At 39.3% G+C, this 25,962-nt stretch overlaps 2 protein-coding genes across 3 annotated transcripts in view; one reads left to right on the forward strand and one right to left on the reverse strand.

Annotated features, from left to right (window-relative positions):
• Positions 1-10,424, reverse strand: part of slc15a4 (solute carrier family 15 member 4) — a 45,440-nt gene extending 35,016 nt beyond the window's left edge. Inside the window, exons 1-6 of one of the 2 annotated variants that reach the window (XM_084727902.1) lie at positions 10,314-10,424; positions 10,121-10,238; positions 8,554-9,183; positions 2,985-3,277; positions 1,330-1,471; positions 1,016-1,093 (exon numbers count right to left, since the gene is read on the reverse strand). In XM_084727902.1, coding sequence (XP_084584028.1) covers positions 1,016-1,093; positions 1,330-1,471; positions 2,985-3,277; positions 8,554-9,132 — 1,092 coding nt within the window. In that variant the 5' untranslated portion in view covers positions 9,133-9,183; positions 10,121-10,238; positions 10,314-10,424. The other variant, XM_084727901.1, reaches the window with a different exon arrangement.
• Positions 10,425-11,126: 702 nt separating this feature from the next.
• The window catches only part of glt1d1 (glycosyltransferase 1 domain containing 1), a 30,701-nt gene continuing 15,865 nt past the window's right edge, over positions 11,127-25,962 (forward strand). Inside the window, exons 1-6 of the mRNA XM_084727903.1 lie at positions 11,127-11,423; positions 13,012-13,163; positions 13,313-13,418; positions 15,815-15,866; positions 17,469-17,505; positions 18,646-18,702. Of these exons, the coding sequence (XP_084584029.1) occupies positions 11,356-11,423; positions 13,012-13,163; positions 13,313-13,418; positions 15,815-15,866; positions 17,469-17,505; positions 18,646-18,702 (472 nt within the window). The 5' untranslated portion in view covers positions 11,127-11,355. The remainder of the gene's footprint in view (positions 11,424-13,011; positions 13,164-13,312; positions 13,419-15,814; positions 15,867-17,468; positions 17,506-18,645; positions 18,703-25,962) is intronic.

Consider the following 25,962-nt stretch of genomic DNA (forward strand, 5'->3'; position numbering starts at 1 on the left):
ACACATTCACTCCTGCCTCTCATTCCCATTCATTATTAGTAGTAGTAGTGTGGCCCCTGTTTCGTTCAAGAAAAAGTGTTTGTTCATCTCTGAAATGTGTCAGGTGAGTTGAGAGAGCAAATCACAGAGGCATCTAATCTCACTTCCCTTTTGATGTTGAGAAGTGTCGAGGCTGGTAGCAGAGAAGGCTTACTTCTGTTTTTTAAAGATACTAAAGAGCGTGTAAAGGGAAGAAAAAAATATATATAAATATAGTTGTGAAACACAGTTAAACACAGTGGAACAAGAGTAAACATAACTATGTCAGACAGTTTCACAGTGTCACAAGTTTCAGAGTATATTATTGTAAAATGTAAGAATATATACTGTGAATATATATACACCATTTATGTAACACTAGGTTACATTGTGTGGTTTACAGGCAAAGGTTTCACTTCACATTTCCATGAAGTTGGTGCACTTCACTTTTACCTCAAGCATGCCTGTTCAAAAAAACAAAAAGAACAGTCGTACTGTACGTACTACACTGTCCAATCCGATCTCATCAGTGTTAAACCTCTGATGTTTGAGGAGTCATGTGAGTAACTGAGGGTGTTTCGGTCTCTGAGGCCCTCCAGAACAACACAACAAACAATGTGCCAGAGTGAGACACAGGTGCATCAGCTACACTAGTCAGGAAGAATCAGTTGGAGGTGCTGCTGTGTGGCGGCACACACACAGCCAGGTTGCTAATCTGCGAGGTATTAGTCTGTGAAGCAAAGTTCTGACTTAATCCCCAAGGAATTACCAACCTTTGCTGCTGCCTCCAGCTGTTGCCTACCATTGTGTGTCGGTGACCTACTGACTCCTTTAGTTTTAGCAGTGAAATCTAGTTCAAACCTACTTATATTGAAGCACATTGGAGCACCAGTATGTTAACAATGGCTGTGAATGACAAATCACAATGTCAAGCCACAGACGTCACTGCGCGGTTATTTTTTTTTTTTTTATGAATCGTACCTCCATTTTATCTTACCTGGTTGACGGTAGCAGTGTCGTTCGGGGCACCAGGGATCCTCAGATGGAGGCTCTGCAGGATGTAGGTTGTCTGCATCTGCAACACAATAAGGAGATTAGAGTCTCAGCTTGAAGTAATTCTCCACTTTTACGATCACCGGGATGTCTGGCACAAAAAACACTCTCGATAATCTTCCCTCATATTAGCACATGCATGTGCAGATCTGCACCTGGAGAGCTCATATCGCCATATTAAACTTTTTTCATATCTTTCATCCAATGCGAGACATTGGCCCATACATTTTGATTCAGTTTGAAATGGGTTGATCTTACCTGGAAGTACACAGTCCAGTATGGGATAAGGGCGAAGAAAACTGGGAGGATTTTCACAAGGGCTTTCACTTCATCTACTTTCTCTTCTGGAAATTTTCCTCCATAGGTCACTTTGGCACTGTCAAGTAGTGTTGGTTTGTTGCTACATGGGAATAATAAAAAAAAGAAACTACCTTTAAAATACAACCCCCAATTCCTAAGACTTACTGATAAATGTTAATAAAAACAGAAAGCAGTGATTTGCAAATATTTAATGCCCAAACTAATAAACTTTATTCTTTTCTGTAAATATACACTCAATCTGGATTTGATGTCTGCAACACATTATAGAAAAGTTGGGACAGGAGCATGTTTACTGCTGTGTTATATCACCTTTTCTTTAACGACACTCAGTCAGTGTTTGTGAACTGAGGACACCAATTGTTGAAGTTTTGAAGGTGAAATTCTTTCTCATTCTTATTTGATATACAACTTCAGCTGCTCAACAATCCCGGGTTTCTGTTGTCATATTCTGTGCTTCATAATGCACCACATATTTTCAATGGGAGACAGGTCTGGACTGCAGGCAGGTCAGTCTAGCACCTGAACTCTTTTAGTACGAAGACACGCTGTTGGGACACGTGCAAAATTTGTCTTGGCATCGTCTCGCTGAAATAAGCAGGGACGTCTCTGAAAAAGATGGCGTCTGGATGGCAGCGTATGTCGCTCCAAAACCTGTATGAACCTTTCAGCATCAATGGGGCCTTCACAGATGTGACAGTTACCCATGATGCCATGGGCACTAACAACCCATCACAGAACTTAAGATGCTGGCCCCTGTATTAACTTTTTTGAAATGTGTGTGAGGCAACAGATTCAGAATGAGTCTATATTTACACAAACTTTGCCAGTTTGAACATTAAATATTTTGTCTTTTTACTGTATTCAAAACAAGTCAAAAAAGATTCGCTAATCATTGCATTCTGTTTTTATTTATATTTTACAAAGCATCCCAGCTTCTGGGGATTTGAGGTGTGTACTAGTTATTAAAACGACAGTGTAACTGATAGCATAAATTAAACACATAAACACTGAACACTAATCTCTTGAAGTGTGAGACTTAAGCAGCAACATCTTACCCTGAAATAAGAGCACTTCTAGAGACAGGAAAAAAAAAACTTTATTCTAAAGCCTATAATCCTCATCTCTGGAGAAAATGTCTTAATAAGGAATTCTTGAAAGGCTGCGGACTTGGCCAACTTAAAATATTCAATGTCAAGTTTTTGAACCAATTGTGCTACTTTGGTTCAAAGTCAAGTAACAGCACTTCTGAATAACTTTTCACCGCAGGGAATGAAGATGAATGCCTGGACCAGTGGGGGGGGAAAGAGAATTATACTGGGGGATCAAAGGAAGGTTTAACATAAAGGTCTATCAACAACACCTAGCTGTGTTATTGTTATGGAGCAGAGTCACCGTCCCACTGAACTTTGCCATGAACAAAAATAGTTGCTACACTGTTGGAAAGAGCATTCCCATTGAGATTGATGAATGCTTTGCTACACCACAGTTATTGTGAGCGTGCTGTTTGTCATTGAGAGAGTGAATTTACCACAATACTGTTTTAGGTTATCTTTTTTTTTCCCATCTCTACAAAGGTGACACGCCACACTCACCGGAGCAGGCTCGGCTCCTTTGGTTTCTGGGAGCAGCAGGCGTAGCCCAGGATCTTGAACATATCTGTGAAGGCGCTGCCGTCAGCGGGCTTGTTGATGAAGACAGTCCGACCCACGAGGAAGACCAGGAAGGAGACCCCGAGGCACACAGTGGGGATGATGTAGCCCAGCTCAAAGCTGTAGTTCTGCTGGATGTAAGCCACACCCCCCAGAGAGAGGATGGCTCCTAAGTTGATGCACCAGTAGAACCAGTTGAAGAATCTGCGCGTGGCCTCCGGTCCTCTATCTTTGACCTGAGATGACAAACGCAGTGCAGGATGACAGCAACCATCATCATCATGTAATTATAAGTTAGCGCAGCATACAGGGAGACTGTATAAAACAATTATAGAAAAGACCTTGAACTCTGAAAATGTCTGTGAGAGCAATTTTGATTCTCAACTAGCAGCATTTTTCAGTTATAAAAGAAGTGTGATCATCAGGACTTTGATATGTATGTTTTTTAAGTCACATGATGAAAATAAATCCAGACAGACCAAATCTTATGATGCCTACAGTCTGCATGATTTCAGCAATCTTAGTTTATTGCAGCCACACTGTGTGACATGGATCTAATAAACATTGATGACAAAGTCCAAACTAACTTTTTCAACACCTTCCCAAAACTCTCAGGGGGAGCGCCAACATCGCTCCACAACAGCTTCACCGACGTGGCTGTCTGCAGATGTGGCATTTTTTATCTATCAGCCCGTGCCGGTTATCTCAAAAAGCAAGATAACTGGTGTGATTAATCCATCCATTGCAACATGTGAACTCACACCGAATTCAACACATGAAGTTGTGACTTTAGTGAGATAATTAAATCATTAATAGTGAAATCTTTCCATCATTGCATGGAATGTCTATAGCCCTATGAAAAATATAAGGTGATAAATGATGGGGAATTTAACCAAAATGAGCTGCAACTTTCTGTTTATTATTTGTCTGCTGACTGTGGCTTTGAGCATACACCATTAGCTTACCAAAACAGCAATAAATTCAGTTAAATGTCTTCGGAGGCAAATAATATTATTCTCATAATGGCACTGATGCATTCCACATACAGTTATCCCCATGGAGGAAAAGATTTTATCAGCACGTGATGAAGTGGATATGTCTTTTATATATGAGCACAAAGGATGCAGCGGTACAGCTACAATTAACTATCAGAGAGATAATGTCACGGCATTCACAAGCCAATGCTGAGCATACATCTTCCTGGAATTCCTCTGTGCAGCTGTGCGGAGCAGTTAGAAAATTAATCGTCACGCTCAAACTGACCACATGATCGCCACGTGTTACCGGGACAGTTGCAATTAAATGTACAATTAAAAACACACAGAGAGAAGTAGATCAGAAGCTCCGCATGCACATTTGGTCTTGAAACAAGATCAATCAGAGTAAGTGCTCGTGTTCCCTGCAGCCTTCAGTCAGGACAAAACAAACATTTAATTTACTGCTTTGATTCAGTGTTGACCCTCAATCAAATACAGAATATGATGAGTAAACAGAGAGACATTACATCTGCGGTGACTCATAAAAGGGACAAAAATACAGTGTCCTCCCTTCTGTAGCATGCCGTATTTTATTTCATGGCCAGACTTGAAAGGGATAGTCCACTTTTTTTTAAAGTGGAGTTGTATGAGGTGCTCATCCATAGTCAGTGTGTTACCCACAGGAGATTGTGGATGGCTCATTCTCAGTTTGGAGAAGAAGAGAAGAATTTCGGTGTAGTAAGATATTAACTACTGTGGACAGAGTCAGCAGCAAATTGTATTCTAGATACGGAAAAAATCAGTTTAACTGTACACCACATCTGGAATATTTTCACTACTTTACTTTGCTGTCAGACAGCCCTTTCTGATGGGAACCTGAAGCCATGGTGTCGGTCTCTCCAAAGCCTCCACACCTTACAGAACACTGGAGTTGCTGGTCTACTGCTGCCTCGATCGATTAGTTTGTGTTACTGTGAGATTTTAGTGAAACCAAGCAAACCCATTAAAACACGTAAGCGTCACAATAACACAAACAAACTAATCGATCGAGGCGGCAGCAGACCAGCAACTCCAGGATTCTGCAGGTAAAAATGAGCGTGGTTGCTTTGGAGAGAGCAGTATTTGGCTTATTCAACAGCGATTTCCTGTCAGAAAAGGCTGTTTGATAGCAAGATAAAGTCTTGAAAAAATTCTAAATATAGCAAACACTTAAACTGATGATTGTTTTGATTGATATATACTGGTATAAAAAGCTCTAAATGGCATCTAATTACATACAATTCTCACTTCTACCAGCAGTGGCCTTTTGACCATTCTTTGAACTAACACTAAAAGAAAAGGCAGCTCCTTTTGTTTCTGTGCCCCTAGTAGATGGAACAACCTCCCTCAGGACTTGAGAGAGACGTACAGTAACTATGATAAATACCTCATACAACCCCACTTCAAGAAGATCTGCTTCCTACACAGCTGCATGAACAGCCTCCAGTAAATGTTAACTATGTTCAAGTTGCATATTAATTTAAAAAAGAAACACAACATTGACTGTGGCAATTTTCACACTGCAAGAGGGTGCAATTATTTCTTAGACAGAATTCAAGCCGCACGTAACCGGAAATCTTCAATTTTACTCAAACAGAGCACATTTCAAGTATTAACAGCTCCTGCTGCAACTTAATTAGGACTTTCAGCTGGAGGAGAATTGGTGGGAAAATGGTGCCTTTTAAGTGCTGCAGTTCATATTACATCTTCACTACTCATAAAAAAGTAACATATTTTGCCAGGTTTCATAATGATTTTTCATTTAACAATCACCGGCAACAGCAAAATGTAGTTCATTTATGCCCTATACTGCTGTTCTTTCCTGTGCTGCTGTAAGATGTACCAGCTTGTGTTTCTCTTTTGTTTTCTTGCGACATATGGAGTTTGCTTGATGTTGTGTATTGTGTGTCTTTGAACACGATCAAAGCGAGCATTGACGGAAATGTGAAAATCTTGTAATAAGCGTAGAGGGCTCAAGTACTAATCGTATTCACCCTGCAAGTCCCCTTTGAAAGGTTTTACCAACTCCTTGGTAGATTATTTTGACAAACAATGACCCCATTGATGAACTTCTCCATTTCTAAGACAAGTTCTTATAGATGCTCTCCTGGATAATCTGACAATAAGTCTGTTTACATGTGCATCAGTATCTAGTTTACAAGTGTGCAGGTAAACACAGTCGCACTCATTATTTTTTTCACTAAACTGACAAATGTGTCGTGTTTCAGTTCATATTACTACAGAGGTATTATTCAAGGTGGTCAAAAGCATCCAAGTATTGATACTTTTTCAAGAACACATTTAACACTACAACACAAACATTTGATAGTACTGAAAGTACCAAAGCTATATATATATATATATATATGTATATAAAAAGTGCTCATTAAAGACCACAGTTCAGTTCAGTTCAGTATTCATCACCCTGCCTGAAATTTGGCTTGCAGCAAAACCAGTGTTCAGTGACTTTTTCTGTACCAGCAGTGTGTGCAAGTTGTTAAAAGAATAATTATCCTGTTTCATGTGCCTTGGACTTTTTTTTTTCTTTTTGCCGTGGTATCAAAACAGGTCTTGCGTATCGTTCTTTTATACTAGTTCGTACAGAAGGTTAAAGTTCTGGTGTTGTGACAACTCTACGAGGCTTTGCTCTCGGTTGTCAGCGACTCTCCATTATGCTCTGAAATGTCAACTTTTAAACTGAAATACTTATAAGTGGGTATGGTGATGAAGAGCATGCATGTATAAGCGGACTGTCACGCCGCAGCAGAAATCCCATCACATGTCTGACATCCATGCTGTCACACTGCATACCCGATCTTATACAGAAAACAAATCTTATTAAAAGAACTCCTAGCCTATAATGAACTCCATGTCTCCTCTGCTCTGTATTCTTTATTTAATGCCAGTGGCAGAAGAAATACTCAGATATTTTACTTGAGCAAAAGTACCAAAACTCTTATGTGTAAGAACTCCATTACAAGTAACAGAAATTCCTTTAAAACCTTTCTTAAGTAAAAGCACAGAAGTATCATAATCAAAATATACTCATTATGACAGTTCACCCCAAATTCAAAAATACATATTTTTCTTCTGGCCTGTAATTCTTATTTATCAGTCTGTACCGCTTTGGGGTGAGTTACTGAGTTTTGGAGATAGACTGGAGAGATTTCTGCCTTCTTTCAAATATAATGGGACTAAAAGGCACATTATACAAAAAAAATACATTGTAAATCACTGTTTCTTTCCAAAAGTCGTGACCCAGTTGCTCAAAATAATCCACACACCTTGCTGTGAGCAGTTTCATGCAGGAACTACTTTTTTCTACTGAAGAATCTACCAGAACCATTTTATTTCAAAGAAAAAGAAACTACTTCCTGCATGAAACTGCTCACTGCAAGGTCTGTGAATTATCTTGAGTAACCAGATCATAAGACATGCTAAACCTGAATGCAAATGTATTTTTTGGTGCTTGGAGCAACACAGGACTTGTGCCGTTTAGTCCGAATACATTGGAGAGAAGGCAGATATCTTTACAGCTGATATCTGGGGCTGATTTGGGGTGAACTGTCCCTTTAAAGTATAAAGAAATATATACTTGCATTATACATTATTAAATTTTAAATGCTGGTGAGACAAAACGCCACTAGCTAGTTGTATCTTCCTCATGCAGTTAAGTTCAGTTTAGTCCTTAGTTTAGTTTAGTCTAATGGTTTCCAACCTAGGGAGAGAATAGTGACCAAAATGATCATGGTTATCAATATTACTGAAGTTTTGTTCACCTGCTCAATTAAGGCTCATAAACACACTGAAATAATTTCAATATTTTGAAACAGCATCATGTCCTTTGTGATGTCAGTGTTTTCATACCACGTAGCTGCTGCACCTGCGTCTGAAAGACTGTTGCTAACTCTGGTTGACGGACAGAGTTTATTGTGAGTTTTTCAAAGCCTGGTATTTAAACACAGTTTTAATAAGAATCAAATTTGAAACTGTCATACTAATCATCGAGACGTTTTCAGTGAAACTAGTGATTGTCCCTAATAACATATGATTTCTGATAAAATACTGAAAAATTCGATCTCTCTGGGATTCCCAGTTATTTAAATGAAACCATCTGAAAAGTTTAGACGGGGAAAGTCCCATCAGCAACTCACAGACATCTGGGACATGAAAATGGAGCCAAACTAAACCAGCCACTGTTTAAATCAATTAACTGTATTTTTAAAAAATGATCAGGTGTTTTTTTTCCATATAAAATCTTCATCATTTTAAATTTGAATAGTAAATTGTAAATTTGTACATTTAAAAAGTAACCCGTTGTTACAGCTGTCAAATAAATGTTGTGGAGAAAAATCTGAAATATTTCCTTCTGAATCTGCATCTGAAAATACTCAAGTGAAATACAAGTACCTCAAAATTGTACTTAAGCACAATACTTGAGTAAAAGTGCTTTAGTCAGACAGAGAGATCTGAAAGTAATGCTGTTCATACTCTACCTGATCTGCCCCAAACGGAGTGATGTTGGACTTCACAGTACCCACACCTAATGCAATAAGAAAAAGTCCAACGTAGATTATTGGGCCACAATATCGGGCACGAACGGGGCAGGTGACATTGCTTGGAAGGGTAATGCTTGAGTTCAGACACTCTGCAGGTTGCACAGGAAATGCCATCTCTTCTCCACATAGTTGTATCCTGGTGTTTTCATTTGAAATGAACGGGAAAAATAACATGCCAATAAAATAAAGGATCAAACTTGAAGCAATTGTCAAGAATTTCCCAAGGTACGCATCTGCCAGCCAGCCTCCAAACGGTGAAATCAGGTAAGTAACTCCCATGAACATCAGAGGCGCCTGGCTCGCCTGAGTGCCCTCCCAATAAAAGGGACTACTATTGAGAAAAAGCACAAGATTGGAAGTGATGCCGTAGAATGCAATCCTTTCTAATGATTCAGCCAGCAGGATGGCTGCACATGCCAGTCTTCTTCCCTGGAAAACTGATGGTGGTGACGGCCTGCTCCTGGAATCAGAGTCCAAAAGAGGGGTGCTCTCACCAGCATCTCTGTGGTTAGCCATTCTCAACCAACTTAATGGCTCAGGTCCTTCTTGATTAGTACACGTTCAAACCTGCAAAGAAAATACAGAGGACATTAAACAGGTTAGTCAAATGTTGTCATCCCAGTGGTGGAACGTAACAAGGATCTGTACTTAATGGATGAGTGTGTAGGATTTAGTGGCATCCAGCAGTGAGTTTAAAGATTAGAAATAATCATTAGTTGCATGATGCACAATAAATATTAGGGTCCATAAATTGTTGCTGATAATGGAAAATTTCTATTATTATTTATTTTTTAATTTGATTTCTTACCATTAGCGCTACAGTACCTTATTAAAATGCTTTTTTCTCATACATTTTTCCTTTTTCAAAACATTGCAATTTTGTTCTGGATCTGAAATTTAGATAGTGCATTGACATATTGCAATTATTTTGTTGTATTGTGAAGCCCTAGTTGTTGATATCGGCTGAAAAACGTCCATATTATGCCTAATTAATTACAGATCTTTACAAAATAGTTTAAAATGAGCTCTACCTAAACCAACAAAAACAGTAAAATCCTGCTTCTACATGAATATACGAGTCACATTAATCTAATGATATAAAATAGAACATAATGATATAATATATTATTCTTTAACAGTTACACAGCATGGACTTTGAGAGCACCCTTCCTTATCACATGTAATACAGGCACTCAGCAAACCTTAGGTAAGTTACCTTTTCTTTATACTGCGTAGAGCGCTTTTATTTTAATGTGTATCACATATCCCTGAATGTACTTACATACTTTTCCTTTAATTACATCTACACTGCAGTACTTTCATTGAGGTGAAGAATCTGAATACTTCCTCAATCACTGCAGTTTACTCAGAGCAGCTGTGGCATCTCACATCTGAATTGTCCATGGACAGCACCCTTTCTTATCATAATAAAGCCACTTAACATAGCCAAGTCAGCTAGCTTTAGCATAGCCTTAGCTTGGTAAAGAGTTTGGTTTTACGTTACCTTTAATTATTGAAACACGTCCCAGTGGTCTTCAGTTACCTCCATTAACCTCGATAGTATTTACCGCTGAGATGTCGACTTTTGTCTCGTCTTAAATCAATACTTCGTCAAAGGAGAACTGGAAGTCAACACAAAACAGTGTCACAGTACTACCGCGTGACACACAGCACAGTCAACAAACTGTCACACTTACGTTGCTCCGGAGAAGATCTAAAAGTGAAATGTACCCGACGAGCCCTGCAATGCTAAGAACACCAGTCTATCCATGTGATTTGGAAGTTTGTTCCGCACACGCAGACGGCTGTATTGCCCGTGTTTAGACGGTAACCTTAGGTTTGTAAAACTCTCGCGAGATTAGTGACCGTCTTTACTATGTTGTCCAAATACATAATGATTTTTAATGTATTAATGATTTGGTTACGATTGCCTTAGGTTTAAGCACAAAAACACTAGTTAATATTGACGAAAGATCAAAACTCGGGTTAAAAATTATAACTCTCGCGAGAGCTTTTGCAGGTCTGGGGTTACTATCTTGACTTGAACGATCGAAAGGAGGAAGTGGTCGTGTGGTTTTGTTTTTATTTTTTGTCACCGCTGATTTTGGCCTCGACAAACGTGTCAGAAGTATGCTCTTTGTTAGGATTTTTTTTCGTTGACTGGTGTTAAAGGATGGCTTCGAAACACAAGCACAACTGTACGGTTACATTATGTGCTAGCGTCATGTGTTTCCGGGGGATCATTTAGGAGATGGACTTACAAGTTATGTCTAGAAAGGAACCCTTGATTCGTGACACTCTCGCGAGATTTATACGAGTTTTTTTTTTCTTCATTGAGCACCTTTTTTGTGACCTTTATAATGTAGCGATATTGTGGTTAAAATCTGAGTATGTTCAGGGATAGAAAACACTTGGTTAATGATACAGAGAGATCATAGTTTGGGTTAAAATAAACTCTCGCGAGCTCTTTCGCGGGTCTGGGGTTCTCGTCTAGAAACAACACTTGTAAACATGACAGGCGTGTGCGCTGTCTGCTAATGAGCTAGCCGTATGGTGCTCACGTCTAACTCTGGGTGTAACTTGCAGGCATGAGTTCAGGAAATGTGATAGAGGAGCAGGTTAGCGAGCCTGCTAAAACAGCACGTAGAGGCTTTGCTTCATGCTGCATAATTTCACCTGGTTTTCACTCATGTTTACACTTTAACTTGTTAGCTCGTCACACCAGCCTTTAGTGAAGCTATGAAATTACTATTTCTTGCCTGCCTCAGCCCCCAAACTGGGAACCACACTACAGCTGAGAGAATAAGGTAACCTACGTTGTTGATAAGTAGCTAGCTGCGACAGCTGTTGCTAGTTATTAATTACCTTAGTTTGCCTTAGGCGACAGTAGTGTAGGTAACTGTACCTCTAAATAAACATGTTGTTGTTGCTGTGAAACTGTCTACTTTAGTGTACAATTGTTTTGTTTTGTTTTGTATTACTTTCAGTGTTATTTTCATCTTTAAAATTATAGCATCGGCTGTTCAGAATAATATTACACTATGAATATAAATGATTCATTGGCATCCCAGTCTCAGTAATCTCTACACCAGTGCCTCGTCAGGCATGTGGTCAAACTGACAGATTAAAACTAATCTCCCATATGTTTTTATTTCCATTAGTTTTGTAAGGAGACTATTGTTTGAGTTAATGTTCATCTTTTTCTAAAGACTGGTTTTATTTTTATTTCAGTTTTTTCAGTGCGCTAAAATGTTTTTCACACCCACTAAACTACTTTAAATTCATTATGTGGTAGCTTGCTGGTAGTTCTACCACATTAATATTTGCACAGTGACTCAAATAGTTAAATTACTTTTTAGACATTTATGTGTAATTAACTACTCAAACTGCAAATAACTTTGGCCCATAAAAAGAAAGGGATGATGAACAAGATTTCTCAACTTCCAATGTGAAGTAATTAGGACGTTGCAAAAGTTCTGCTTTCAGAGTAGTTTCCCCAACACAGACAATGGCTTTAGTAACTCAACTGTGACATGATTTAGGGAGGTAAAACTCAAATGTAGACAACAGCAAGAAACCAGCAAAATGTCTGATTCCCTTAAAAGATCATAGAATTTATGTTTCATGTTCATTTTGCTCTGCACAAACTGAAACTGTGCCTCAATTATTATAGCATTTTTACTACATTAAAAGACTTTGGCGAGGGGTTTCTAAGTTTATTAATGTAACATTTTTGTTGTCAGATATTGCAATAATCAGCAACTGTTTTGGTAATCAATTAATACTTTTTTTTTTATAAGAAAAAAACAAATCTCTGATTTCAGCTTCTGATATGTGAATATTTTCTTGTATATTTACTCCTCTGACAGTAAACTCAATATCTTTGGATGGTGGATAAATAAGACATTTAAGGACATCATCCAGGGCTTTGGGAAACATAGATCAGCATTTTTCACCATTTTCTGACATTTTATACACAAACAACTAATCAATTAATCAGCCTCTTTTTACTCATTTATTCATAATAAGCATGTTCTGCTTGTTTTTTCAAGTTTGACTGAAATAATCAATCTTATTATTTTTGCTAAGTTTCATATTCATAAATCTAAAACCCTTTCCTCAGCTTCTCTTCAGACTATTAAATCCTGCACTAATAAGAAGGCTTTAAAAACTCTTAATGAGTGTATTTTTTGTCTATTTTTATTTAACTAGTATCTTTTATTTATTTCTGTCCTAATTTTTAATTCTTATTTTGATATTCTCTTTCTGTTTCTCATGTGTGGTTTGTTAAACCCCTCTGGCATTTTGTTCACATGAACAAACAAGTTTTAATGCTTGCTTAACCATCATGTCTTCCGACCAGCCATCCAAAGTAATATGTTGTTTTTGTTTTAGGTCTCACATCGAATCAGCAGGACACATTTGTGAGCTCAGAGATGCGGCAGAGTTTCAGTCTCCTGCTGAGGTTGCAGACCTCGTGTCTCGAGACCCTCCATTTGAGGGAGCGCTGGCCATTCATCTGTTCAGAGCAGGCAGACTCCTCTTAGGTAAACATCCAGACTTATATGATCTGTTTGCTTACCTCTATGCCTTCAGTCACTTGTGTTTGTCAACATGATAGTAGACATACAAATACACTGCTACCTGTCCCACAAATGTCAGGACCTTTCTGTTTTATGCCTAACCTTTACACCAGACATCCACGTACCCTTTGGCGTTATCTTTGGCGGAACAGACATAAATGAAGATGTGAAAGTTGAGCAGAAGCGTGTGGTTATGGAGCAGGTGCTACAGAAAGCCAGGTGATGTTGCTGCAAACCACTGTTTTAACCCATTTAGCTCCAAATAGCTCTTAATAGCGGAGCACATGAATTTCTCTCCTTGATTCACAGACTGTGCTTCTTTTCTAAAAATGCTTTTGGAAAAAGTGTTGTGTTCTTGATCTCTTTCGTTTTCTTCAGAGTCACAATTTGCATAATAACACATGCTAATAACCACTAGTAATTAGACCCACCTTTTGATGTCTAATATGCCGATTTTACTGCAGACTTTTTAACATCTCAGAGCAGGAAAAACTCAGGTGTGACTAATAACATTAATTATGGATGCATTCCATTTAGGTGTGCCAGATTAAGTGTTCTGTCATTGTGCATGCTCATTCACTGGCATGGCCTTGATGTGACATTCAGATGGAAATTAGCAATTGTTCTTGTTATTAGTTACACCTGTTTGTCCTGCTGTGACAAGATAACATGTCTGCCCTGACAAAGCTCTGTGGGGTCTGTTTGAACAAATTATGGTCTGTGAGTGTGATATAAATGGGCAGTACAGACAAATAAGGGACACTTTGATTATTATGACAAAATAGTGATGTTTTAGTTACCTCCTTTTATAAGGTCCTTTTATAAACAGACTTGTGAATTAGTCTGGAATCTCCTCCTTTCTAAGAGGTGTTATTGGTGCACGCAGACTAAAATGCTTCTGGATGCATTTGGATAGAGCTACAGCAGAGTTGTTCAAAGTGGGAGGTGGGGCCTCCCCAGGGGCCTCCAAACAGCTTCAGGGGAAGCTCAGTGAGTGGAAGTGAAAAAAAATTACATTAGTACATTAGTCATCAAAAGGAGGTCTCATAACCTGAATGTGTGTGATATGGTTAAAAAGATCCGAGAAACATTATTTTACTGTTATTCACAAACTAATAATGCCTTTGGACAGACATTTTTTTTGTAAAGCAGCAATTTTAGGTGATCTTGGTTCAATTGTTGAGTGTCTATGGGATCAAATAACTTGATCACGACCCCATAAGCATCCAGGCATTGAGCGATACTGAGCAAGTAAAGTAAGTTGGGGGTTTCTAAGTTTTTGTCTTAGGGGAGGCCCACAGTTTCAGACTTTGAAAACCCCTGATCTATAACCAGTTAGAGCAAAAAAATGTGTACAGCACTGAGCAACACATGCAAGTTGGGGCGGTGCTTGGTCCGTTTTCAGGTCGTCTCTAGAAGGGAAGACCAGACCTGCAAAAGATCTTGAGTGAGTGATCATTTAAACCCAAAACAAAATGTTTCCCTAACTCTAACCAAGTGTTTTTGTCCCTAAACCTAAGCAGATATTAACCACAGCGCTGTCACATTATAAAACATAATTAGTTCGTACAACTTGCACAATGAAAAAACAATGCGTACAAATCTCGCAAGACTTTTGGAAATCTAGTGTTCCCATCTAGGCAGAACCCCACGGTCAGGAGGTGAGAAATGGGCAGTGCAGTGACTGAACTGTGATTCGTTTGTGATCAGCACTGCCAAGTTTGACAGCTTTATCTGCAGATTTGTTTCCTCCTTGTTTTATATTGCACCTTTAAATATAGGGATAGCATCCATCCTTACATTATGTTGTAGACATAATAATAAAAAAATCAATGACAATTCAAGATATTAAATTGTTGCAAAGCATTTGGATCATATTGACTAGGCCATCAATTATGTATGGGACAAAAAGGACTGGATCCGTACCAGATCTTCTAGTGCCTGGAGGACTGGCATGAAAGAATGAGACTGAGCACACACAAGCCAACCCCAGCTGAGCAGGATGTGTGTTTTCTCCTCCCCTAGTTTAACACTGAAAAGTAAATGTGCACACAGGCTTATCAATATCTTGTCCTGTGCCCTGGTGTCAGAGCCTGGTGTCTCTGTTACGATGAGAATAGATGGTGGGGCGTCCATCCAGTAAATCTAAGGGGATAATTGCCTTCTGGGAGAAGTGAGGGGAGATCCACGTCTCATGACTTCAAACATCTGAATCCACCCACCTCCCGCTGTTAGTGCCTTCACACACAAACCTTGATCATGAAATTCAGTCACCAGCCCGTTGGCCCATTTAATAATGCACGCTCACACACGCTCAAATTAATATCTCCCCACTGTTTTTTGCTCTACATTCCCTTTTGTTTTCCTCTTTGTATTCTTGGTGTATTCATCCTTAAATCCTTTGCCTTCAAACCATAAGCAGTTTTTTGCTCTCACGTACCCTGTCTCAGCCTAGAGACTTTTGTGTTTTACTGTTGTAACCACTGCTTTTTCCTCTATTGTTGTCAGAATTGTCATTGCCTGTAAAAAGGCTAAAACTTGCTGTCAGCAATGAAAATTCTTCTTACTGAAATGGCTTTCACAGGGGTTATAATGAAGTGTTTTTCTTTTATCAGGTTTGCGGTTGCATTTAGTGACAAACTGAAAGAAGAGGCACAGTTATTTTTGGTATGATTTTATTCTTTTGTATTTTAATAGATCAGCTGCGGCAGGTTATATCTCCTAAGCACTGAGAGATGATGAATTGATGCTTGCACGTGCACGTCTCTGCCGAACGTGGAGTGCGTTTGCTACCGGATTGGTAACACTATTTGAGTGGGTGTGCATAAGAGTGACATGACACTGTTCCCAGTGAACACAGCCAGGCTGGGACTGATCACTCAGCCACTGAGACAGACGGTGGCCAGTTTGACAGGGATAACAGCACCAGGCTCCTGGCTCAGTCAGCTCATAGGATGGCTAGCTGCACAGTTAACAAACCTAACTATCTAACACTGGCTACAGTTAACAGAAGGTGGTTAGCCTTCTTTAGCCACAAGTAAACGTACTGTACTCTGTCATCAAACTTTCATTTTAACATTTAATAACATCATTATGAGAAGTACCACTTGGGTTGAGGTTCTGTTGTTTATGGAAGGTTATGTTGTCATGGTTAATGGCAAGTTGTCACAACAAAAATATTGTAGCTACAGCATTTTTATGACAGGTTATGTCGTCCTAAGTTGTCCTAACAAAGATGACAGAGATGTCTCAAACAATTTCAACTTTGCATTAAAAGTGACATAATTTACCCAGTGACACTTAATGACAACAGTTGTGAACATTCATAAAGACTCTTTTATGTTGATGACAGGTATCATGTCATGGTTATGACAGTGTCATGGCTGATACACGCCCCTTCAATTAAGTGTTACCTCCGGTTCTACTCATTTGTGTTTTACTAGAAAATGTCTGTTGTGTTTAATTGCAGGTTCATCGGTGTGTTTATGACTACCTGCTGTGCCCACCCCCCACCCCCACCCCCCCACCCCCACACACACACACACACACATAAAGTTAGCAACTAATGACAGCTGTCATAAATGACATTGTGGCATAGACAAAATATTGATCCATGCACAAGGCTACTATGAAAAATGAAGTAGTGAGAGCAAAAGTTTTGTGTTTGCATTTTACGGCACATCAACAGACAGCAGCCGCCTGACAGCCTCAATAAATAGAACAGAAGGGCTTTTACTATACAAACACAATATCCTGCCCTGTCCCGTAATAGCTTGGCATTAAAACAATATTACCGTGTTTTATTTTCAGATTAGATTGCCGCCGTAGGCTGCAGATTGCGGCGAGTGGCATGCTTTATCTCTGCCATTTAGTGCTGACAGCAGGCAGACAGGACAGGCACTGAGAGGCATCGCCACGCTTTTTATTGTGACAGAAAACACACATAGAGGATGGATCTAGTGTGATAACATCCAGTCAATTTCCTTTCCATTCCCTCTGATTTATTTTGTAGCACCCCCATTATCTTAGCAACTGCTTTCCCGACTCTGTTTTAAAGTTTGGATTTCTGATTAAATATGTTTGGAGCGCAAAGAGCGTTAATTGTCTGAGTCGATTGTCTGACATAAAGAGAAAAAAGCAGTTAGTAATAATCAAATGTACTTTGTATAAACAAACCCTACAAATAATTACTGACTGATTGAAAACACTTATGTATTTATGGCTTGGTACTTGTTATAACCAGAATCCCATGTGCTTTTTCCTCTGAAGCTGTCCCAGAGCAGTAAAATCTATGTCCAGCCCCAAGGTAAGCTCTGCAGGATGAATATCCTCGCCTGATGCTGTGCATCCCTGACTCGCTATTGAAGTGTTGCATTAATCAGCTTTGACATTTTTTCCTCCATTATCATGCTGTCTGCAGTACAGAGTTGTATTTGCTCTTGCCATTGGCCACCATGCCATGTAGGACAGACCAAATCACTCTTCCATGTTGTTTCCCACCAGTAGCCTTGTTTGGCAAATAGTGTCCCTTCATAGATTAGAGGAGAGCCCTTGGCCAGCTGCATGGCTGAGCCCGGACCAGTGAAAGCTGATTTTTATGCTCGTCACACTGAAGTGCTTCTTACATGGACCACACAAAAATAATGTTTTTAAAATACTTTAAATGTATTAGTGCATACATTAGTGTATTTTTTTCACTAGCCCGGTCATGGGTCAGAAATCTGCTTGCCCTGAGTCAATTATTACTTGCCCCTGAGCAACCTGGTTTATTTAATAGTTGTTATAAAACAGCAACAAAGACTGAAGTTAATTGTGATTTTACATGTAGGGCTGCAATGTCGGAAAAATATCCGTCTCATTTTCTCAAAGTTCAAGGTGATGTCTTTAAATGTCAGTCCAAAACCCAAAGATATTAAATTCATCCTCATTTATTGGTTTATTTGAAACAGCGACAGTGTAAAATAAGTATACACCAAAGGAAAAAAGAAAAACAATACAATATCCATATATGAGAGGCTGAAAACAGCATTAAAAATTTGTTTAACTTTTATTATTATTAGTAGTAGTAGTAGTATTAATCAGTCATCGAGAAAGATTTTCTAGCATGACATGGCATTTTTACTTGCCCAGGTTAAGCAAGCAATCCTTATTGTTGAGCCTTAACTTGATACTGGAAGTTTTCACAAACACTTTTATCTGTCTAATATGAATAAATGTTATGAAGAGTTTAGGATGTGATTGATGTTTTTAATTTTGAGTTTCACATAACCAACAAAGTGCAAGATCCGAAACACAATTCTGAACTTATTTATTTGTCTTACTGAACAAAAAAAAAAAACCTTGTTGATCATTTGTTGCATAATGGATGTGAGCTCTGATGTACAGTAGTAGATAAAGCAGTACCAGGAGCACAGTGCCTTTTATTTGTCTGTGTTTATTTTTAAAGGAATCCACACGGAAGTGACGAAGAAATTCTGCTGGACTGAATTCTTGAGGAGCTCAGGTACTGTTACTGCTTCGGTTGGTTTTATTCCAGCTGTTGTCTAATATGGGACTTGATCATCTACAAACAGCTTGTGGACAGTTTGTTCATTTTCTTTTTAGTGTTTTCAGTAAGCAAACAAAACGGTTTGTGTGCTGACTCCTCCACAGCAGGAATAAATTATACAGCTCTTTAAAGATATAATGTGCAATAATTTCCTAAAAAAAAGCAATGTATGACATGATATAAACATAAACATCCCTGTCAATCATCACATATGACCCATTAGAAGTGTGTGGTGGTGGTTGTTCTCATTGTTTAGCTGTGCTTACAGACTTTCACCAACCCATAAATCTGGTATTTGACTTCCTGATATGTTTAGGAACAGCTTGGACAAATCCTACTGACTCTACCTTTAATCTCTTCCACTCCATCCCTCCCTACCACAGACCCATTTTTTGTTATTTTTAGAGGGGGGCAGTAAATCTTTAGAGGGAGATAGCAGGTCAATAGTGAATCCTATATGGAAGAAATATATGTCATCAGAAAGCTTGAACCCTGAAGATTAATGTCAGATGACTGAAATGGAAGTTTGTTGCAGCAATTTTAGAATTGATACCATTTATTACACAGATTTGGTGCAAAAGTGAACAATTTTTGATCACTGGAGAATGAATAACAATGGCCAAAAAACCCTCCCCCTTATTGTCAATATACCTTCAAAAGCCGTCCTCTCTGAATGCCCCAGTTCTCTAGTTTGTGGTTGTGTCATTTAATGAAGCTGTGATTATCCCAGAGGTCACAGTTGGTCGTTTTCTACAGTGAATGAAATGAAATTGTTACCATGGGGACTAGCATAATCACACATGAATACAATCAGGCTCATTGAATCCACAAGACTCTCAGCTCTCCAGTCAGATCCAACATATGATATTCCAAAACAGGTTAAGGATCCCAGTGTGCAGAAATATTCAAATAGAATAGAATAAACTAATAATATTTAAACCAGTGGATTCTGTGGGTCTTCCAGTTTGATATGAGTACCAGTACTTTCACTCTAGCTTTAAAGCTGATCCCACCACAGCCTCTGAAAGACAGGAATATCATCTGCAGACAGTTGAAGAGGTTAACAACAACTTGATATTACCAAGCAACGTTTTGGTCAGACACTGAGTCGGTTTGGTCTGAGCGTTATAAACTCAACTGACAGCCGTGTCTCATCTAATTATCCAGGTTTTGTCTCAAACTATAGCAGGAGTAGTTGTGTGCATGTCCTCCAAATCCCAGTAGGACAGGTGCTGGATACAGTGTTTGGTGCAATAAAATGGAGAGGAGTACCTGCACAGTGAAATTTAAGCTCCCTTGTAAAATAAGTTTTATTGGTGTCGTTTTTACCAGCCATACATATATATGTGTGTGCCACATATTTTTAACTGTTTGCAATATTGTACATATAAGACCTCTCCCTCTAGACTCCATCCTGCTGTCCTTACCTCAACTATTAGTCAGAGACTGTGCAGAGCAATGCAGTGCAGTGGGGCCACCACTTTGAGAACACCAGCAACCTGAAAAACACCAATCAGAAAGCATTAATTTATACTGTGCTATGTTAGATGCATCAGTGTATTGGTCAGGGAGTTTGCAGCAAAATACCACTTATCCAGAGTTTTCCTTTTCTTGCCTCCAGTCTTCCAACTCCCATTTGAATAGCTCTGTAAATAAACATGCACTGTTACTCTTAGCATCCCCTCCACAAACAGCCTGGACTTTAAATTGGACATTGCGGGATGATGTCCATCGCAGGTACATTAGTGCTCATAGAGAGCACCGTTGAGAACAGAGAGGAGCAATTGATTAATAGCTCTGCAGCCTGAGGCCATTTGTCACCACGCTTCACAACCAGTGCAAGTAATACTAATTGCCCACAGTCACTTCTCCATTTGTTATACTTGAAATCTGAGTCACTACTATTGTGCTTCTCCTCGGCTGTGATGAAAGCGCTGTAATCTGACTCACAGTTGTTGTTGTTAGAGCTGTAAACATTGTTCCAGCTTTTGCATGTGTGCTGTCTGATAGTGTTAATTTGTATGAGTCATTGTTTGTGGATGTGGATCTGCCGTGTTTAATATCAGTGTTTTAAAAAAACGTAATTTTCTTGTCGCTGTGTTATCACCACAGTGCTTTAACAAGACAGCACGTGCTCTTGATTCTTACTTGTGTTTGTATTTGCAGTAATAAAGACGAGGGCATGGGACCCCATGGCAGGGAGCTACATTCAAATAAAACAATAACTGATCATGCAGTCTGTGCTTAATTGTTGTAAATGTGCTTTTGTGGTGATGACTGTGCTTAAAGGTATAGTTTGGAGGTAGAGGTATGTGTCCAAGCAGTTTATTACTGAAGGTGGATTGTAGTCATCAAGCTCACAGTTTGGAGAACCAGCAGAAGTACCCGTGTAGGCAGCTTAGCAGTGTAGTGCAGTGGATCGGATCAGCAGCAAAATCTATTTTAACCACAGATAAAATCAATATCAGTTTAAATGTACGCTAGTATTTTCACCTCTTTAGGTAAAACTGCTGTTTTTGCCAAAAGAGTCTGGTGGATTTGGAGGGGACACAGAGAATGTTATGGGAATCTGACGGCAAGGTAAAGCGGTGAAAATATCGTAATAACAGTATATACTTAGAGCGTAACGGCACCCCAGGTCTGAGCGTAACGGCACCCACTGCATAAAAAGTGGGCTAAGGAGAGGGACGATGTGGGGGTGCACAGGAAAACTATTGTAGGAGGGCGACTAAGTAGTGTGTGACGTGGCAGGTGTAGCAGTATCAGCTAGTAATTGGACCAGCATGACCAGCTGCTGTCAGACTCTCCTCGTGTGCGGGGAAACACTGGAAAAACAGTGTCTGCTGGAGCTTTGACAGTCACTAGAGGCACATTTGTGGCCCTTTTAGTAAAAATTTCTGTGTTGTAGCTTCAGTAAGGGAAAGAATGCGGTCCAGTGGTGCTTCTACAGCTGTCAGAAGTGTCAAAATTTAAAAATATTAAGTATAGGCTTCGCAAAAAGAAATGTAACCTGTGAATTATGAATGTCAATCAGCAGATATTTTCAAATGAGCGCTTGTTTAACAAACCACTACTCAACAGCGAGTGCTGGGGGAGGTGGGCCGCCCAACTCTGATAAGAGGGCGTTAACCTTCTTTTTTAAAATATAAATTTCAAGATGTAGATGTGTTCAAAACAGTTGGCTCTAACTCAGCTTTGTGCCCTTCAAGGCTCAGGATGATTTAAAACAGTAGGTGGTGTTTTGAGGCATTTTCAACCCATGAAATGCCCATTTTTGATTAAGAAATGTCAACATTAACACTAGCATTAAGGTGTTTCATCACAGTGCAGTAGTACTACCTCTGGGCAGTACCTCTTTAAAATGATACTGATTTTTTTAGGTGTCTAAAATACATTTTGCTGCAGGAGTACAATGTTTAGCTTGGGTGGTCTCGTCTTTCTGCTCTCTCAAAGATCAGGCGTTAGATATCCTCCTTTTGCATCTTGATGACCTGTTTTGACTCCTGCAGGAACCTGTATTCTGCTGTGACATAAATAAATCATTACTTCATAGCGAAGCCTGGAGTGTATATGGTATCTAGGCTAGCGTAATGAAGGAATGCAGAGGGCTGATAGTTGGGAATAAATGTATTCTGTGTGGCTTAGTGTTCCAGTGGCACACTTTAAAAAAGACCTCCACCTGTGAACAAAGCAGGCCTGCTACCTGACTGAAGATACATGACTATCAGTATACTGTGTGTGTCTGTGATATCCTTCGGGCGTCATGAACCCTCCAAAGGCACAGACTTCAGCACTGAGATCCAGAAGCTGTCAGTCTATGAAAGCAGCTCGGTGTGTGTTGTTTGTGGCCCCTGCTGTGTGCCTTGTGCGGTTTGGTTAAAAGGAAACATGAAGAACAGCACTATAGAGTGAGCCGTGATTCTCTGAATCCCTGAGGGATGAGGAGAAACATGCAGGGGGTCTGTTGTTACCTTGTCCGGTTACTTGCTTCTCAAGGAATAGTATGATAATTGAATAAATTACACAGACGGCTTTCAGTGAAGTGTGTGTCTGTGTGTGTGTGAAATGGTAATTAAAAAGGGAAGAGGTGAGATGAGGGCAGGTTAGATGTCAAGAGCAATGCCTGTTATCATCTTACAGACTGGGAACATGATCAGGGAACAGTGTTTGTGCCATGGGGGCATGCCATACTAGAAAATTACCTCGTGTTCCCTGGTCATTGTATTACCACTGTGTTTTACGTCTGTTGCTACCACACTGAAGCCAGGGCAAGAATCTGGCAATACTATACGTATCACAGGTTTTTAAAGCTGCATGGCTAACTGAGCTAACCAGCTACAGGAAGCTGTACAATGGAAGCTACAGTTAGCAGCACTTTGCAGATACTCTGACATGCTGCCATCTCTTTGTTTTCAGTATGACTTCAACAGATGGCCAGTTCTTACATATTGTGCCTTTCAAAATAGATCACTGAGATGGCTTTTACTCAAAATGTGGAATGTGTTTTTCTGGCGAAAACAAATATTTATAAGTACTTGGCTCACCATCTAGTGTTAGGTCACAGGCACAATTACTCATTAGTCTGTTTTTGTGACCATTTTGGTTGTTTGTGTCTGTTGTTTAAATAAGGCAAGTGTCAAGGCCCGGATTATATATAAGATTTTCTTCCATGTATAATTCATTTTGGCTGACTAAAATTCTGCTCTCATCTCTAAATATATGGCTGTCCTGATGTGGAGAGAAGGAAACCAGCCAAAGTTCTTCTGACTTTTAAGATTTGTGACAAGCATCTTTAATTTGGGCACAAACTATTTTCTCTTTTGAACTTTTAGCTGTTTTAAAACTTCTCACTAATACTGGAATTTACATTAGCTCCTAAAATCCAATATCAGTATATATTACATATAATATGTAACACTTGTGCATTAAAATGTCTAAAAATGACTGGACCTATGTTGTATATTTTGTTGAGTTGTGTAATCAGAACGGTCCAAAGTTTCCAACCATGTTCAAACCAAGAGAAACTGTTGTTTAATTCAAGCTAAAGGAACATTTGGTTCCTTTTTGCTCCATCTTCTGGGGAAACACCAGATACATCAGAGTGAGGAAGGAAGTCGTCGAACACGACTAAACTTAATGTACATAAAACTTTAATACATTGCCTCGTCTGTGAACATGATTTGTGCCTGAGTCACAGTAGACAGATTTTTAATGGCAATGGTAATTGTTTAACAATGAAGACAACAACTCCCATGATCCCACACTACTGCACAAACTAAATATTTTGTTATTGTTTTGATGTGAAGGACCCCTAGCGACGGAAATTACATACTGTGCATTTAAGGTCTGTTTTCGATTGTGCCGTCATGATTTTGTCCATCTCCTGCAGTATCTGCTCCCTGTGTCACTGTGTGCCACTCAACAGATTAATAGGAGCTGCTCAGATAGATGTGTGCTCCCACATCCATGTACACACACACACACACACACGCACACATACTGATTAAAGCATTAGAGGATTGTTCAGAATGCCCTTCTGAAATCAAAGGCAAACGAACAAAAATGTGTTTTGCATAGAACTCGGAACTGCAAAGAGAGAGGCAGAAAAGATTGCTGCTGGCACAACAGATGATTTGTACAATTTGTTTTTCTCCCCCGAGGAAAGATGAATTGGGTTTTTCTTCTTTGAATTTCTTGCTCATTTTGACAGGTCTGTGCTCTAGTATGATTCCAGCTATCCTCCATTATTTCCTTGCATCTTCTTCTGAGGTAGTGACATGTTTGTTTCCCTCTGCTTGACATGCTTTCTCATCCTGCAAATCAATGCCAGGAAGTTCGATACATCCCGCAGATGAAGAGCTTTTTTTTGACAATCGGCTCCTAGGATCAGGGTCAGTGCCCGGACTCCACGCTGTCATTTTAAGATGCTCTTTAATAGCATTAAAAGAGCTGCCTCAGCCTCCTGATCTGGACTTATCTGGCAGCAGGGGATTTCACTCGACTGTCACTGTGCTTTAAGCACGTGCTTGTGTCTGTCTGTGGTATTATTTTTGAAATGGTTTGTTTCTCGATTTGTCACAGACTTTTTCAAAATAAATTTTGTTATGGGCTTATCTTGTACTTGACTTAAAAACACTGCTTTTCCAGGAAAACCTTTGACAGCAGCACAATCTGAACAGTTGTGATTTATCCTTCTGGGACATTGTCAAGCATTAAAGGTCAAGGATTAAAAATGTTTTTCTGATACTTGTGTAACCCTCTAATGTTAAAATATCCTTATGCATCTGCTTGTTTGGATGTAGATAAATCTTCTACTTAGCCAGCAGATCCTGACCTTAGAGTGTTTCCTTTACTCTAAAAACAAGACTGCCTTCTCAGATGTTATAAAGAACTGGTAATAATGGCTTTAAATAGATGTAACGTCCTCTTCACATGAGATTTATATTCCACTTGGCAATCCACCCAATTGATGGATTGCCATGAAACTGTGTACAGATATTCATAATACCCAGAGGATCAAACCTACTGACATTAGTGATCCCTCAACTTTTCCGCCATTGCTACCACAGCACATTATTTATCTGGGGAAATATCTCAGCATCTATTGGACTGATTGGCACAAAAGGTGTAGACATTCACAGTTCCCAGACAATGAATCCTAATAAGTGTTTTTGGATAGATAAGTTGAAGATGAGGACCACAGAGACACACTTGTCCAACTTGGGTTGGACAACTGTAGGCAAATGAGTCCGGCCACAGCATCGGTTCTGAGAAGACACCATAATTTCTGATGCAGGGAGGTTACAACAGTGTACTCGTATTACACTTATATTCAGAGAGCCAAAGTTATTAATGTAACCAGTAGCATTAACTTGTCATTGAAGCTATCTTATCTTGTGATGCAGCAAAATTTTTCAAATGTAAATTGGAAAATACACAAAGGTATGGATGTCACCACAAAATAAACTTAATCTGTAGGGTTGACTGTCCCTGCAGAGATAATCTGACTTTCACTGTCCTGAAGCTGGCTGTGCTGGCAGTGTGCAGGTCCGTGTGCAGAGGGGCTTAAATATATGGGAAATGCCCACTGGGGAACTGCCCCATGAATTCTGCACCTACAAGGTTTTTTTTCTGTTTGCATTTACATCACCAATAGAAATGCTGAAATGACATAAGCCGGCCAGCGGTTTGGTATTACAACATCTATTCTTTGCT

The sequence above is a fragment of the Lutjanus erythropterus genome, chromosome 10 (genome assembly GCF_056507025.1).
Source record: "Lutjanus erythropterus isolate fLutEry1 chromosome 10, fLutEry1.hap2, whole genome shotgun sequence".
Classification (NCBI taxonomy): Eukaryota; Metazoa; Chordata; class Actinopteri; order Lutjaniformes; family Lutjanidae; genus Lutjanus; species Lutjanus erythropterus.